Source organism: Pipistrellus hanaki, assembly GCF_964339955.1.
Source record: "Pipistrellus hanaki genome assembly, chromosome: 8".
NCBI classification, from domain to species: domain Eukaryota; kingdom Metazoa; phylum Chordata; class Mammalia; order Chiroptera; family Vespertilionidae; genus Pipistrellus; species Pipistrellus hanaki.
This window is the reverse complement of record NC_140510.1, coordinates 74,490,488-74,507,257: the sequence shown is the minus strand read 5'-3', so window position 1 is coordinate 74,507,257 and position 16,770 is coordinate 74,490,488. Positions and strand designations below refer to the sequence as shown.

Below are 16,770 nucleotides of genomic sequence, written 5' to 3'. Positions count from 1 at the left end.
TGTGGCTGTAAAGATCAAATGAGATTCAGCGGGGTTGTACCATATGCATGTAATGAAGGCAAGTTTAACCGCAGTGGTTCAACTGGGTGTTTTTGTAGAGTCTAAGGATACTTTTTATTTTTTACAATATTTTTAAATGCAGTTCAGCACTTTCACCTCCGTGGAAGAAATAGCTGAGGAAAAATTGGCTGTTTTGGTTTTTGAGAATGTACCTGCAAGGTATTATTTTTGGTTAATTGCAGGGATTTTCAAGGGTAATTTTCCCTATTCTCACTTAGTTTTTCTCTTAAATACTTGACGTTGGAATCAAGGTCCCTGGAACAAAGTGGCTCTTCCTTGCAAAAGCACCCGGGGAGGCAGGTGTGTGGGAGCCGCCTGCGGGCCAGCCGGGGGCCACGGAAAAGCATGCTGGAAGGGAGGGATCGCTGCTGCCTTTGGAGGTAAGCAAGGCATGAGCTTCAGGCCAAGTCAAGGATATGTGCTTGGTTCTGATTGCCTGAACCAAGCACATATCCTTGTAACTGTGAGGCCTGTACTCTCACCAGATGGCTCCTGTGCCAACTTCCTGCTCTTTAAGCTGAGGGGGGGGGGGGCTGGGATACATGGCCTGGAAGTTGGGGAGCCTCAGTGTGCATCATTGCAGAGGTCCTTTGCTACCTTATGACTTTGACCAGGTCTGGCTTTTTCAAAAAGTCAGTAAGCGAGTAAAACCATTCTGCAGTAGAGCCGTTTCTGTAACGGAAGTAGAATGTGGGCAGTGAGAACAGAGGTCCCTGTGGCTGGAGCGAGAACATTGGGGCCTACCTTCGGAGGATCCCCGGGGCTTCTGTCCGCTTCGGATTCCGTGTTTCCCGTGACAGCCATAGTTGGGGTGGGCAGGGATCTTCTTCCATCTATTGAAACCTGGCTCTCCTGAGCGTCAGCTCCGAAAGAAAGCCACGGCTCCTCTGCATCAGGGCCCGAAGGAAGGGAACCGCCTTCTTCTGTTCCCCGAGAGCTGAAGACTTCAGACCCACTCAGCTCCGCTGCTGTTTCCGGGCTCCTTTCCTTCCGTGTCCTATTCCTCTTGACTCCTGATTGTTTTCCTTTGGGAATTAGCTCTGGTTTCTTCTTGGCCTTTGAGTCCTTTGACTTTCCTGGGTGAGAATAGTCAGGGACAGAGGTTTGGCTAAGTAAATGTGATCTCTATGCATCCTTTTCAATACTAAATACACACACACACACACACACACTAATATTTAATATGGAATACTTCATAAATTTGCATGTCATCCTTGTCCAGGGGCCATGCTAATCTCTGTTTTGTTCCAATTTTAGTATATGTGCTGCCAAAGCGAGCACAAAAGGTATATATATATATATATATATATATATATATATATATATACACACACACACACACATACCTTTTGTATATATAAAAGACCTCTGCAATGATGCACACTGAGGCTCCCCAACTTCCAGGCCATGTAACCCAGCCCCCCCCCCCCCCCCCCCCCCCCAGCTTAAAGAGCAGGAAGTTGGCACAGGAGCCATCTGGTGAGAGTACAGGCCTCACAGTTACAAGAAAAGGTGGATTCAGGCCATCAGAACCAAGCACATATATATATCCCAGCTCCTTCCTGCCACACCCCTTACTGAGGATGTGCCAGCAACCAAGGTACTTGACTGGAATTGAACCTGGGACCCTTCAGTCTGCAGGCTGATGCTCTATCCACTGAGCCAAACCGGTTAGGGCTATATATATTATTTTTTATCAAGATGTGGGTGTTGTATGATATCATATATGCAGAGCTCCTACTACAGTGGATATTCAGTAAAGAGGTGCTAACATTATTACCATTCTTTCTCTCAGCGATCACAAGTCTCTAGGCAAGGCCAGTTCCGTCTGTCCCTGTCTACCGGAATAGTGACATGACACCTGGGGTCTACTGGTAGGAGACTCAAAACAGAATTTGTTCCATAGGATCCACACAGACTCTCAGTGACAACGCCCAGCCCCCAGCACACTCGCTTACCAACAACAGCCTGCCTTCCTCTGTGGACCTTCCCTTCTCTCTCCCCGAGGGGCACCTTAGACTTGTCTGTCTTAGTTCTTTTCTTTCTCTTGACGTTGTCAGTCAACTCCATCTCCTCCTGAAGGTGAACATGGAAGGAAAGGGATTATGATTCAGGGGCCATGATACATGGAGGAAAGGGGGGTAAAAATCAAAGGAAGATTATGTTGAACAAGACGGAATGGCTTTGAATGGGAATGCGTGTGGGTTCCAGATGAAGCAGAAGAGCAGGTCTTGGAGAGTGTGGAGCCTAAGGTTCAGCCTTTGATTTTCAACTGCGAGGTATGATTTCACAGGAGAGAAGAGGAATAGAGTACATTTTATGACCTGCCCCCCCCCCCCCCCCGCCCTTTTTTTTTTGTCTATAGAGCAGGATCAAAGTGAAGCAGTTTTCACCTTTGATAGATGGCTGTTGCCAGGATCACTGGCTAAGTGGTTTAAATCAAAGCCAGCTTTACTCACGGCTGCATCATTTGCTCCCTTTCAGGAAGCCTCAAACTTCCCTGTAGGATGCAACAACATGGAGGCTCCTTCTAAGAGAGGATGGCAGAGCAGGGCTATAGCTACCCACTCAGTCCCTATGAAATTGTGACATAATAAGAAATATACATTTGGCCTTCTGTCCTCAGTCCCTGGCACAAAGCTCCTACCGGGCTCCTTTCAACAACACCTGAGATTATGTTAACGAGGAGACTTTTGGAAAGTCCCTAAGGAGAGGGAACTGGTTACCAAGGGAAGCAACCAGGTGATTAGAGGGTTGAACCTTTTAGCCCCACCCCCCCAACCGCAGAGCAGGGAGAAGGGCTGGCATTTGAGTTAATCGCCCTTGGCCAGTGATGTAATCAGCCATGCCTGTGGACTGAAGCCTCCATAAAAACCCAAACCGAAGGAGTTCAGAGAGCTGCTGGGTTGTGGACACTCCACATGCTGGGAGGGTGGCAGACCCCAAACTCCATGGGAAAGAAGCTCCCGCAGTTGGGACCCTGCTATGTATTTCTTCATCTGACTAGTCATTTGTGTCCTTTATCATAAACTTTGTAATAAATCAATAATAGCAAAAGGAAATGTTTCCCTGAGTTTTGTGAGCCATTCCAGCAAATCATCAGACCTTTGGGAGTGGGGGTGAGAAGCCCCTATTGAAAGCCTGAGGAGCATAGGCAACAACCTGAGACTTACGATTGACATCTGAAGTGGGGGCCGTCAGTGTCAGAATTGACGTCGACACCCAGTTGGTGTCCGAGGGAGTTGGAGAAATGGTTGTTGTTGGACATTTGGTGTCAGAGGTGGTGTAAGTGTAGGAAAACGGAAGTTTCTTTTTGGTACCTTTGTAGGAATTAGAAACAGGCACCCTGTCCTTCAGTGCTGAGGGACAGGACCTGGTGAGCAGGCCAAAGGCTGGATGTCAGCTCCGATTTTGCTCGCTTTGTCAGGTGCCTTTACGTAGTAAGCAATCTACACAGCTACAGGGGAGCCCTGCTGAGAGCATGAGCCAGGCGGGGCTTTGTGACCAAGCTCCTAGGTCTTTACACTCACACGACTGGTGCTAGATGGCGTTTGCTGCTTGGACAACCTTGGTCTAGTCTTCCCTTCTTTCTCTTTTGGAAGAAGAGGTGTGTCAACAGGATCCAGGCTCTCTGGGGACTCAGGCCCAGGTTCTTTGAGTCTTCTGTGTAGATGGAATGCGTCATAATCTCTGCCCCTTTGAAAAAAAGCAAACCAATGGGACCAAACTAAAGAGAAAATTCTGGCGGACAAGGAAGAGAGAATGTGAACCCTGAGCACCTGTTCTCTGTCATTTCACACACCTGGCCATTTCACACACCTGGTGGGCCCTTTTTCTGAATAAGGAAGATGAGAAAGTTTGGTCTTCCCTTTTGAGGTTGTCTCAGGCTCAGCTCTAAAACTTAGGTAGCAGGAAAAATAGTTTGCCTCTTTGGGATTGCATGCTTACACCTTCACTTGAATGACAGAGGATTATCTACCTGAAATTTCTTCCACCAAAGGCATAGCTGAAAAATAAGGTGACCTTTAAGAAAGATTGCATAAGAAGATGCAACTACTCACCCATTCCTTTCTGCCCTTGGAATTCTATTCTTGGTCAAATTCATCCACTAAAAGGTCAAGTGCTGTGTTCGTTTGAGCTCCAGTAGAATTGTTGTCACTGACAAGGTGCCTTGTGGACAACTGACTTGTTTTCTCTGGGTAAAAAGGTCATCAGAGACAGCCACATGGATTTCAGGAACAGCACAGCTACAGCTACTGTGTGCCAGGCCTGGTTCTGGGCACTTAATTTTTAGCTACATCGGTATTATATTTATTGTGCTGTGCTAGCACAGGGCCTTACTATAGAAACTTCAGAAATATTTGTCAAATGAGGTAAATGGAATTTTCCTATAAATATATGAGTCTTTAAGTCATTCAATGTCACTCTATAAAAACCCACAGAGGTATCCTTTAGAATTTAGGGCTGGGAAAACATTTATTTCCCCCGAGGAACAGGTATGCTGTAAATGAGAACCACAAACCTGACTGTGTTGCTTTTTTCCCTTCCACGTTCAGGAATCTCTGTATCAAGCCTGAAAGTCTGTTCTTTAATCACACTGTCTATAGTGACTTTTGTGGAGTGTTGGTGTTTTCTTTTTTCTTTTCCTCCTGATTAAACAATTCCTCTCTCTCTCTCTCTCTCTCTCTCTCTCTCTCTCTCTCTCTCTCTCTCTCTGGTTTGTTATTGGAAGTAGTTTAAATGCATTTTGGAAAAAGATGAGATATAAAAGTAAAAAGTAAAAATCCAGTGTTCTTCAGAGAGCTGCCTCTCCATTCAAGTGCCCTTTCCCTTTGTTGGTAGGGAACACAAAGCCTTATTTTTTTTTTTTAAAAAAATCTTTATTGTTCAGATTATTACAGTTATTCCTTGTTTTTCCCTCCATAGCTCCCCTTCACCTGGTTCCCCGCCCCCCCATACCCTTCCCCCACACTCTTGTCCTTAGGTGTAAGATTTTTGTTCAATCTTTTCCTGCACCCCCACACCCCTTCTCCCTGAGAATTGTCAGTCCACTCCATTTCTATGTCCCTGATTCTATTATATACACCAGTTTATTCTGTTCATTAGATTTTTTTCACTTGATTTTTAGATTCACTTGTTGATAGATATGTGTTTGTTGTCATTTTGTTGTTCATAATTTTTATTTTTACTTTTTTCTTCTTCCTCCTCTTCTTAAAGAATACCCTTCAGCATTTCATATAATACTGGTTTGGTGATGATGAACTCCTTTAGCTTTTTCTTATCTGTGAAGCTCTTTATCTGACCTTCAATTCTGAATGTCAGCTTGGGTGGGTAGAGTAATCTTGGTTGTAGTTTCTTGCTATTCATCACTTTGACTATTTCTTGCCACTCACGTCTGGTCTGCATAGTTTCTGTTGAGAAATCAGCTGACAGTCATATGGGTGCTCCCTTGTAGGTAATTAACTATTTTTCTCTTGCGGCTTTTAATATTTTCTCTTTGTCTTTTGCCCTTGGCAATTTTAATTATGATGTGTCTTGGTGGATTCCTCTTATTTGGGGTTCTGTGCACTTCCTGGACTTGTAAGTCTATTTCTTTTACCAGGTGGGGGAAGTTTTAGGTCATTATTTCTTTTTTTTTTTTTTAATATATATTTTATTGATTTTTTACAGAGAGGAAGGGAGCGAGATAGAGAGCTAGAAATGTCGATGAGAGAGACATATCGACCAGCTGCCTCCTGCACACTTCCCACCAGGAATGTGCCCGCAACCAATGTACATGCCCTTGACTGGAATCGAACCTGGGACCTTTCAGTCCGCAGACCGACGCTCTACCACTGAGCCAAACCAGTTTCGGCTAGGTCATTATTTCTTCAAATAGGTTTCCAGTATTTTGCGCTCTCTCTTCTTCTGGCACCTCCATAGTTCGGATGTTGGTATGCTTGAAGTTGTCCCAGAGACTCCTTACACTATCTTCATATTTTTGGATTTTTTTTTCTTTTTCGGTTGGGTGTTTTTTGCTTCTTTGTATTTAAAATCTTTGACTTGATTCTTGGGATCCTCTAGTCTGCTGTTAGATCTCTGTATATTATTCTTTATTTCAGTCAGTGTATGCTTAATTTCTGATTGGTCCTTTTTCATATCCTTGAGGGTCTTACTAATTTCTCAGAGGTTTCTAGAAGATTTTTGAATAACCTTATAACAGTGGTTTTAAACTCTATATCCAGTAGTTTGCTTTCCTCCATTTCTTTCATTTGTGACCCTGTTTCTTTTTCTCCACATTTTGGCTGCTTCCCTGTGTTGATAGAGTGGCCTTGTGTGCTAGATGTCCTATAGGGCCAGTGGCTCAGCCTCCCCAATTACCTGAGGTGGACACTCTTGGTGCACCTGTTTGTGGGCTATATGGACAGTCTTATTGTAGTTAAACCTTGATTGCTGTTGGTATCACTGGGAGGAATTGACCCCCGGCCAATTGGCTGTGAGGACCAGCTGTGTCTACAGTGAGAGAACTACTATGCTGGAGACACTCATATGAGGCAAGACTTGCTTCAGAAGGGCTTTGATGCTCACTGAGTCTTCCCCCTGAGTGTGTCTCTTATGGAGTGAAGAGTTGTAATCTGGATGGTCTCCCTCTGACCACAGGGTACACTGGCTCTTGGACCTCCGAGGAAGTGAAAGTCAGCCACTGCCTGAGGCCACCCAGCAGGAGTTACAGAGAGATCTGCAGATTCCTCCTCTTTGTTTGGGGTTTGGAAGTGCCCAGATGAGGCACAGCTGTGAAGCAATGCAGGCTGCTGCTTCTGGGCCTTAGGACTTTTGGAAGCTTTGGAGCTCTCTGACCCAGCTGTTAGGTTTTAGGTTTTGGAGCTCTCTGACCCAGTTTGTTAGGTTTTAGGTTGCAAAAAGACAGGCCATTCATACGCAAAAGCTGCTGCACACAGCTTGGGTGGGATTGTAAACTGGATGGGTTGGGGTCTTAGGGAATCACAGGGCAGAGCAAACAGCGATGGCTGCCAGTCAGCCCTGCCCCGGAGAGGTCCCAGGGTCTCTGTCCCACAGCCCTGTGCAGGAGCAATGACCGCTGTGAGCCCCTCCGAGAGAAAGTCTCCCTCATGTTCTGGCCCGATGCCAGACAGTCCAGTTTCTCCCCATATGAGTCTGGGTCCCCAGAGTCTCGCCCAGAACTGGAGTTCAGGGCAATTGGGAGCTTGTATCTTCCTCCAGATAGAAAAAAAAACAACAGCACACCCAGTTGCCAGCCCGTTTCAAGCGTGCCTCCACACCACTGCACCTTTGCGCCTCCTACCAGTCTCAATGTGCTTTTTTCTTTCCTTCTAGTTGTAGAACTTCCACTCAGCCAGCTTTCCCATGGTTCTGGATGGTATTTGTTTTGTCTTTCAGTTGTAGTTTTAATGTGGTTGTGAGAGGCAGCAAGTACAGGTGTTTACCTGTGCCGCCATCTTGGTTGTTCTCCCACAAAGCCTTTTTGACTGGGGAGGGAAGGCCTACCTCACCAGGCAGGGGAGGCAGGTTCTCAAGTCCCGGTGGCTCAGGAGAAGCCACAGTAGGTTCAAATTCCAGAAGGAGGTGGAGGCAGAGGAAGCACTTAATATATGCTAGCATTTAGTGTTAGTATTACCAGTGTTATTTACTTTACCCAGAGCTGAGTGAATGTTGAGAGGAGAAACCCGGGTGGATGGACAGACTCAGCTTTCTAGGCATATCTATAGATCTCAGTTAAAGGGACAAATGGAGAAAGCTGCTTCCACACTGTTAGAGTGAAATGTCACTCTTCACCACCCAAAGAGTATGGTTTAAATAGGAAACACATCACCGTACTGCCCTCCCAAGAATCTTTGTTTTTTTAGACAGCAGTTTAATTCTGGCTGTCAGAGTATGCTATCAGCTGGGGATCTTTAGAAGAAACAGAAATGAATTAAGAAAAAACCCAAGCCCAGCCAGTGTGGGTCAGTGGTTGAATGTCAACCTAGGAACCAGGAGGTCACAGTTCGATTCCAAGTTAGGGCACATGCTCAAGGTTGCAGGCTCCATCCCCAGTGTGGAGCATGCAGGAGGCAGCTGACCAATGATTTTCTCTCATCGTTGATGTTTCTCCCTCTCTCTCCCTCTTCCTTTCTCTTTGAAGTCAATAAAATATATTTTTAAAAACAAAATAAAAGCAGAGAGGTCCATGTCATTCCAACTTTGAACACTTACGCCTTTTGGACAGTGTCTGCCTGAGGCCTCTGGATGTTTTCAGCCCAGGAAGCACTGAGAGGGTCCAGGGTCACTTTCCTTGGCTCTGGGTCTATGAAAACAGAGAGCACCCTTCATCAGCAAAGGACAACGGTCAGTGATCCCAAACATGGAAAAATGTCTACCTTGTAAGTAGTCGACAGCATGCAAATTAGAACAGTGAGAGAAGTTATACCTAGGACATTAGCAAATACCACAGATGACATTAACATTAGTAAAACCCTTTGGGAAAATATGTATCAAGAACGAAAGAAACGGCCGAAACCAGTCTGGCTCAGTGGATGGAGGGGTCTGAAAGGTCCAGGTTCGATTCTGGTCAAGGGCTGTACCTTGGTTGCGGGTACTCCCCAGTAGGGTGCGTGCAAGAGGCAGCTGATCGATGACTCTCATCAATGTTTCTAACTCTCTGTCTCTCTCCCTCTTTGTAAAAAATCAATAAAATATATATTAAAAAAAAAGAAAAAAAGAAAAAGAACCAGAGAAATGGCTGATCTTTGATTAGGAACTTCACTCCTGGGTATTTATCATAAGGAAATAATTCAAAGGAAGAAATAGTCTTTTGTGCCAACTTATTTATTACAACTTTATTATTAATAGTAAAAAATTAAAAACAGCTTAACAATGGGAAATTAGGGAAGTAACTTATGATGCATTAATTTGACATTTAAAATTATGGTTGCAAAATAAATGAGCAGTATGGAAGTTATGATACAATGACAAAAAATATAAACTATAGTATGTTAGAATTCTGTAAAATATGTATGTAGATGAATAAAGTGTGGAGGAGAAAGTAGAAAAAAATAGATTGGAAGGTTTATGTGTACTTATATTTTTCTTAAAATCCTGTGAGGTGATAATATTGAAAAGAAAATTGATTAAAACCCCCACAAATGGTGTTGCAGGGGGGGAAGGCTCATGCAGGTCACACAACTGGTACTCTTTGCTGGGGATGCCAAAGACCATACTGTGTCTTTTATTTATTTATTATTAATTTAAAAATATATATTTTATTGATTTTTTACAGAGAGGAAGGGAGAGGGAGAGAGAGTTAGAAACATTGATGAGAGAGAAACATCAATCAGCTGCCTTCTGCACACCCCCTACTGGGGATGTGCCTGCAACCAAGGTACATGTCCTTGATCGGAATCGAACCTGGGACCCTTGAGTCCTCAGGCCGATGCTCTATCCACTGAGCCAAACTGGTTAGAGCTGTGTAACTCTTTTAAAATGAGAAGAATGCCTAAACTAAGACTTCATATTGGACTATCGGCTAGATTTTATTTTAGTTACTGTAAAAAAAATTTTAAATGACAAAAGATATATTGTATTGCAAAAACTTAGGAAAACACGAAAAAGCATAAAGAAGAACCCCCCCCTCCCAACACACATAATTATTAGAATGACTAAAATGAAAAAGACTGACTACACAGAGTTGACAAGGACATGGAGGAACTGGAATTCTCATACACTACTGGTTAGAATGTAAAATGGTACAATCACTTCAGAAAATAGTTTGACAGTTTCTTAAGAAATTAAATATATATATATATCATGTCATCTACCCATGATACTTCCAGGTATTTTATCCAACAGAAATGAAAGCCTATGTTCATACAAACACTTGTACACAAATGTACACAGTAATAGTTCATTTGTAATAACTGAAAACTTGAAACAGCCCCTATGTCCATCAACAGGGGAATGATGAACAAACTGGTGTGTACATACAATGAATGCAATATTCTTTCTTTAGCATGGCTGGCTCAGAAAAAGCTGTGTCATTGGGCATCCACTGGCCCCCACAGCTATTTGGAGCAGGGCATGACAGGACCAGCAGAGGGCGCGTTTGTATTGACCAAGAGCTAAGGTTCTACACTGGCGTCATCTCACCATTTTGATTAGAATTTGAAACCCTGTCCGTTTTGGGATGGGAACCACAGCAAGGTGATTTTTTTTCTCTCTCTAGTAAAATAACCTGATATTTAGGAAGTTCTGAAATAAACCAAGGCAGTATTTGGAATTATTTTTACAACTTTTCACTGTTTTTTAAAAAAATCTGTAAAATATTTTAAGAATGCAGAGTATAGAAAAAATATACTGCATCATGATTACCCATGAACTTAGCACCTGACTTTGTGAAATCTTAACATTTTGCCATATTTGATTCACATTTCCCCCAAATAAATAAATAAATAAATAAATAAATAGTCCAAGACTTCATGCTATCACATACGAGGTCACTTCCCTCACTCTCTCCCCCAGAGATAACCATTCTCTTAAACATGGTACTTACCAGCTGACAGGGTTCAAAACATGCTATTCCAAAATATGTCCCCTTGGTGTATTGAATATTTTAAGCTGAAGGACCCCGAGAAACAGCGGGTACAGAAGGGACTCTCATGTCCCTGTTCCCCCTGAAGCAGGTCAGGTGAGGGGCCTCCCTTTGGGAAAGGAGCGTCCTGATTCCTGGAGACAGCCCTCTCTCCCCCCACGGTTTTATGCATCCCCGACCTCCTGTCCCCCCGCCACCGCCGCCCCGATTCTCTGTACTCTTCTGTCTGTCTCTAAGCAATATCATTTAGCTTTAAAGTAAATTTTAATGTTTTTGCTGAGCAAACTCTTCCACTTTGCTTTTCTTCCACATCATATTGGCCTTTTTGACCCCTCCTTATGACTTTGGGATCAACTTACCATGTTCCACCAAAAACCCTGTTGGGGCATTTTAAAAATTGGAATTGCGTCCCGCCAATTTGAGTGGCTCGGCGGTTGAGCATTGACCTATGAACCATGAGGCTATGGTTCGGTTCCCGGTCAGGGCACATGCCCGGATTGCAGGCTCAGTCCCCAATGTAGGGTGTGCAGGAGGCAGCTGACAATGATTCTCTCTCATCATGGTTCTCCCTCTCCCTTCCTCTCCAAAATCAATAAAAAATATTTAAAAAATGGGAATTACATTGAATTTATAGATTAATTTAGGGAGAATTATCATCTTTATGATAGTGATCTTCCTATCAATATTTTATAGAAAATTGTATGTATCGCCAAAACCGGTTTGGCTCAGTGGATAGAGCGTCGGTCTGTGGACTGAAAGGTCCCAGGTTTGATTCCGGTCAAGGGCATGTACCTTGGTTGCGGGCACATCCCTAGTAGGGGGTGTGCAAGAGGCAGCTGATTGATGATTTTCTCTCATTGATGTTTCTAGTTCTCTATCCCTCTCTCTTCCTCTCTGTGAAAAAATCAATAAAATATATTCCAAACAAAAAAGAAAATTGTATGTATTTAGGTCTATTTTTATTTAATACAATTTTATAATTCATGAAACTGACATGCCCTTTTTTAGATTTAGTGCTAAATATAAATATTTAGCACTAAATCTAAAATAAAAATTTTAGATATATATAAAATTATATTTTAAAATTACATTTTCTCTGCCTTCCTACATAAACTATACCACTGGATAACTAAACAGTAGAAGAGGGAAGTTTCTTTTTGTAAGAGTTTCCCAAATAATAAGTGAAGAAAGAATGACAGAATTTCACCATCACTATTTTGCAACCTCTCATGGATGAAGAGACAAGCAAATATAAATATTCAAGTGTATATATATATTTTAAAAAAATATATTTTATTGATTTTTTTACAGAGAGGAAAGGAGAGGGATAGAAAGCTAGAAACATCAATGAGAGAGAAACATCGACCAGCCGCCTCCTGCACACCCCCCACTGGTGATTTGCCCACAATCAACATGCATGCCCTTGACCGGAATCAAACCTGGGACCTTTCAGTCTGCAGACTGATGCTCTATCCACTGAGCCAAACCGGTTTCAGCTAATTGTTTGTCTTTTAATAGCTTCTCTCTGTAGAGCCTCTCGGATTTTCCATGTAAGTGATACTATTGGGAATGATGACAGTGATACTTCCTTCTTTTCACCCCTTTCCCTGTTGTGCTGGTTCAGTGTTGAAATAGAAACAATGAGCAAGGGCTCCTTATCCTAGCCCCTTTCTAAAGAGAATACTTCTCAAGTTCTACCATTGAAGTGTGATGTTTACTGCGAGTTTTTGGTAATTAAAAATATATATATTTTAATTGATTTCAGAGAGGAAGGGAAAGAGATAAAAACATCAATGATGAGAATCATTGATCAGCTGCCTCCTGCACACCCCCTACTGGGAATCAAGCCTGCAACCTGAACATGTGCCCCGACCAGGAATCAACCTTGACCTCTTGGTTCATGCGTTGTCGTTCAACCACTGAGCTATACCAGCCAGGCGGTAGATACTCTGTCAAAATCAGGATCTTCTAGTCTTAGTAAGATAATAGGTCCGTTTATAAATTTATTTTACCTTTTGCATCTATTGAGGTGATCCTAAAGTTTTTCTCCTTTCACCTCTTTTTTTTTTAAAAAAAATATATTTTTCTTGATTTCAGATAGGAAGGAAGAGAGAGAGAGAAACATCAGTGATGAAAGAGAATCATTGATCGGAAGCCTCCTGCATGCCCCCTACTGGGGATTGAGCCTGCAATCTGGGCATGTGCCCTTGACCAGAACTGAACCTGGGGCCCTTCAGTCCGCAGGCAGACACTCTGTCCGCTGAGCCAAATCAGCTAAGGCCAGAAACATTCTTAAGGAGGCATCACTTCCTGCTCTGGAGGAGAACTTTCTAGAAGGAAAAATAAAGCAGGAACGGAGCGTGTAGGTCATCTGTGTTGCTGAGAAGTAGCAGGCTCTTTGAACCCAGTACCAGGGCTCAGATAGCAGAGCCTGGCCGTGTCCAGTCTGCGCAGGCCTCGCCGGAGCGGTCCAGGGATTGGGGAACCCCGACCAGCATCATGAGGTGACACTGGTGGTCTCACCTTCCAGGCTGCAGATTCGAGGGGCAGGGGCATGGCCTCCGAGCACACACTTCTGGTCTCCACAGCTTGGAGAGAAACCTTTGCAACACTGGCTATCTTCACTGCTTTGCACCGGTGGGGAGGTCAGTACCCTGTGTCTTCTGGAGCGGTTTACTCCTGGGGGCAGAAACTGCCCCTGAGCTAAGGCCGTGAAAACAAAACCACATTGAACTGAACACCCACAAGCACTGAGTAGAGACTTGGATTGCCTTGGTTTTAATAATTAGCTGCAATTTGCATAATTGTCTTGACCTCTAGACCTCAACTTCATTTATCTGTAATATAAAATGATTTCTAGAGATTTTAAATAATCTCCCAGATTCTTGCTGGCTTAAACAACTGCTGCCATAACTTTGTGACATTTCTGACTTTGTACCTGTTTCCTAATCAGAAACACACGGATGTAGTTACAGCTTTTTTAAAAAGCCAACGGCTTGAAGTCATAGGAACCTGGGTTCAGACCTCAGCTCCTCCGTTTAGGGGCTGTTGCCTTGGGCAGGTTGCCTAACCTCTCTGAGCCTCATTTTACTTATCTGTGAAACAGGGATAATGTTCTTTATCTCATAAGGTTACCGAGAGGCTAAAATCAGATAAACTAGTACATATCAGATAAACTAGTGCTAACCTTTTGCAGAATGCTGAGGCTGGTAAGGCTGCTTTCCCAGATTGGGCCTGCTATCCACACCTGGATTTAAGCAAAAAAGGACTTACACAGCCAAAACTGGTTTGGCTCAGTGGATAGAGCTTCAGCCTGTGGACTGAAGGGTCCCGGGTTCGATTCTGGTCAGGGGCATGACCTAGGTTGTAGGCACAACCCCGGTTGGGGTGGGGAGTGCAGGAGGCAGCTGGTTGATGTTTCTCTCTCATCAATGTTTCTGGCTTTCTATCCCTCTCCCTTCCTCTCTGTGAAAAATCAATATATATATATATATATATATATATATATATATATATATATATATATATATATATATATTTTTTTTTTTCTTTTTTTTTTCTTTTTTTTTTTTCTTTTAAAGGACTTAACACAGAGGACTCAATCAGTCCCCCAGAGCAATCCCCATCCCACTGAGACTGATTTGGAAAGCAAAGAAATCATCATGGTCCTGGCCGGTTTGGCTCAGTGGAGAGAGCATTGGCCTTCGGACTGAAGAGTCCCAGGTTTGATTCTGGTCAAGGGCACATGCCTGGGTTTTGGGCTCAGTCCCCAGTAGGGGGTGTACATGAGGCAGTTGATCAGTGAGTCTCTCTCATTGATGTAGAAACAATCTCTCTCTCCCCTCTCCTTCCTCTCTGAAATCAATAAAAATTATATATATTAAAAAAAAATAATCATGTACTAACTTAGAGCAAGTCCCTCCTGACAAAGTCCCTCCATGGCTGCTAAAATTGAAGTTTTAAAGAAATAGATTGATAGCTAATCTTCCGTGAGTCCTTACTCTGTTTCAGGCATTCTTATAAGCACGTGGCGTGTTCACTCCTTTATGTCACAACCACCCCGCGAGATAAGTACTGTCAGTGTCCCCATTTTACAGATGGTGGGGGGAAAGCCCAGATAAGTTCAGTAACTTACTCAAGCCCACAGAGTTGGTGAGTGGTGGAGCTGGGGTTTGAACCCAGGGAACCAGGCTCCATAATCCATGCTAGTGATCACCGTTAATGCTGCCTAAACAGTACCCTCTGACCCTTCCACACCCACTACTTTTAAAAGATTGGAAGTTCTTTTGAAACATTAGCATTTATCATTCCTGAGAGGCAAACGCCTTCCTTAGTGTCCTGCTGCGACACTTCAATGCCTGAGGACTGTGTGAGTGGCCTTGGCTTTATGGGGTCAGCCAGCCTGCCCCGCCGCGGTCAGGAGGCAGGCAATGCGTGTGACTGGCTTGGTTGTTGCTCAGATTTGGCCATGTTCTGCGCTGTTTGACCCCGGCTGCCCTTGGCGGGGACCTGGGAGCCTGTCAGTGTTCACATTCCGCACGTGGACTTAGGATGCGGAAGGCCTGAGGCCTGGAGCGCGTTTCCCCGTCTGCCGTCACTCAGCTGTGACAATGGAGGTGGCAGGATGCTTGTGTTAGCAGAAACCTCGCTTCAAAGCTCGACCAAACCCAGGGATGGGGCTACCATAATATCGTATCGTCTCACATCCAGAGCAGTGAAACCTTGTGAAACGAGCATGAAAATTATTTTTGTCTAGAATGGCAAGTGCCCTGACCAGTTTGGCTCAGTGGACGGAGCACCAGCCTGTGGACTGAGGGGTCCCAGGTTCGATTCCGGTTAGGGGCATGTGCCTTGGTTGCGGGCACAATCCCCGGTGGGATGTGTGTAGGAGGCAGCTGATGGATGTGTGTCTCTCATCGATATTCCTGGCTCTCTCTCCCTCTCCCTTCCTCTCTGTAAAAAAAATCAATAAAATATGTTTAAAAAAATAGAATGGCAAGTGAAAGTAATAGCAAAAGATGTAAACAGAAGGAGATCAGGTTTAGGGTGAAACCCCAGACCCATGTCGGCACATTCACCTCCAGGGGAGCTCCTCTGGTCTCTCCCCCCCACGGGGTCCACATGCCCCAGGGAGAGCCGTGGTGTCCTGTCAGATCGGCAGCCATTGTGGTCTCCCACTCCAGAGGAAGATCCACTAAAGTCACTGCATTGACTCCTCAGGCGACCTTGTGGTTCCAGCCTCAGCAGCGGGCACTGAGGCAGAGGTGGAGGTGGAGGTGGAGGTGGAGGTGGCCCTACTCTGCACTCAGCTGCCCGGAGCGCTGCTGCAGCCTAAACCGAGCAGCTGATGTGAATTAGGAAAGGCGCCCCAGGACGAGGGCATGTGGGCAAAGGAGCCCTTCTGAGAGGGCGCACCCAGGCCTGCGTGCATAGCTCAGTGGGCAGCGCAGGATTTCAGCTCGCACTTGCTCCCTCTGCTGGACGCCTTTATGCTGCAAACTACAAGCAGAACCCAGGCGGCCCGCCCAGCTTTTACTCCTTGAGTCTCTCACACGTGCTTTCGCTTCTGCAAGCAGCAGGAGAGAGAGCAGCTCTGCCCCCTGAGCCTAGGCCACGCGGCGCCCCCGCAGCACGCCCGGGTCCCCACAGGGAAGAGCGTAGTGTCTCGCTCAGGGCCTGGGGGTGTGAACTATGCCAAAAGCCCAGTTCCGGGCCCAATATTTCCTGGAATCATCATCACGATGAAATGGAGCATCGTTTTGGGAGGAGCCCACCTAAAGCAGCTCTGGGTCTCTCAAGGTGCTGTTCCCCATCTGATGATGGGATGTCATCCCTCCAGGCCGGAACCGCACCTCCCTCACCCGCATGTCCAGCCCCCGTGAAAGCAGGAAGCACAGAGGAGGAGGTGCCTGCGGAGCCTTTTTGTAATGTCCCCCTCCCCTCCCGCCCCCAAGTCTCCACTCTCTTCCATGCATCTGCAGCCACTGGCAGGAAAGAAATGGTTCAGTAAGCAAAAGCATGCTATTACCCATTGGTTGGCTTGTGATGCACTAAGAACCCTTCAGAGTCAGACTGAACACTTCGGTCTGCATTCTGACTCCAACCCATGACCTGGGACACATGTG

At 44.8% G+C, this 16,770-nt stretch overlaps 1 protein-coding gene across 2 annotated transcripts in view; it reads right to left on the bottom strand.

Moving 5' to 3' along the window:
- Positions 1 to 16,770, bottom strand: part of KIAA2012 — a 96,019-nt gene that overhangs the window by 9,696 nt on the left and 69,553 nt on the right. For both annotated transcript variants that reach the window (XM_084893179.1, XM_084893180.1), the window contains 4 exons: positions 8,275 to 8,365; positions 3,591 to 3,756; positions 2,019 to 2,136; positions 805 to 1,136 (listed from right to left, as the gene is read on the bottom strand). In XM_084893179.1, the coding sequence (XP_084749305.1) occupies positions 805 to 1,136; positions 2,019 to 2,136; positions 3,591 to 3,756; positions 8,275 to 8,365 (707 nt within the window). The remainder of the gene's footprint in view (positions 1 to 804; positions 1,137 to 2,018; positions 2,137 to 3,590; positions 3,757 to 8,274; positions 8,366 to 16,770) is intronic.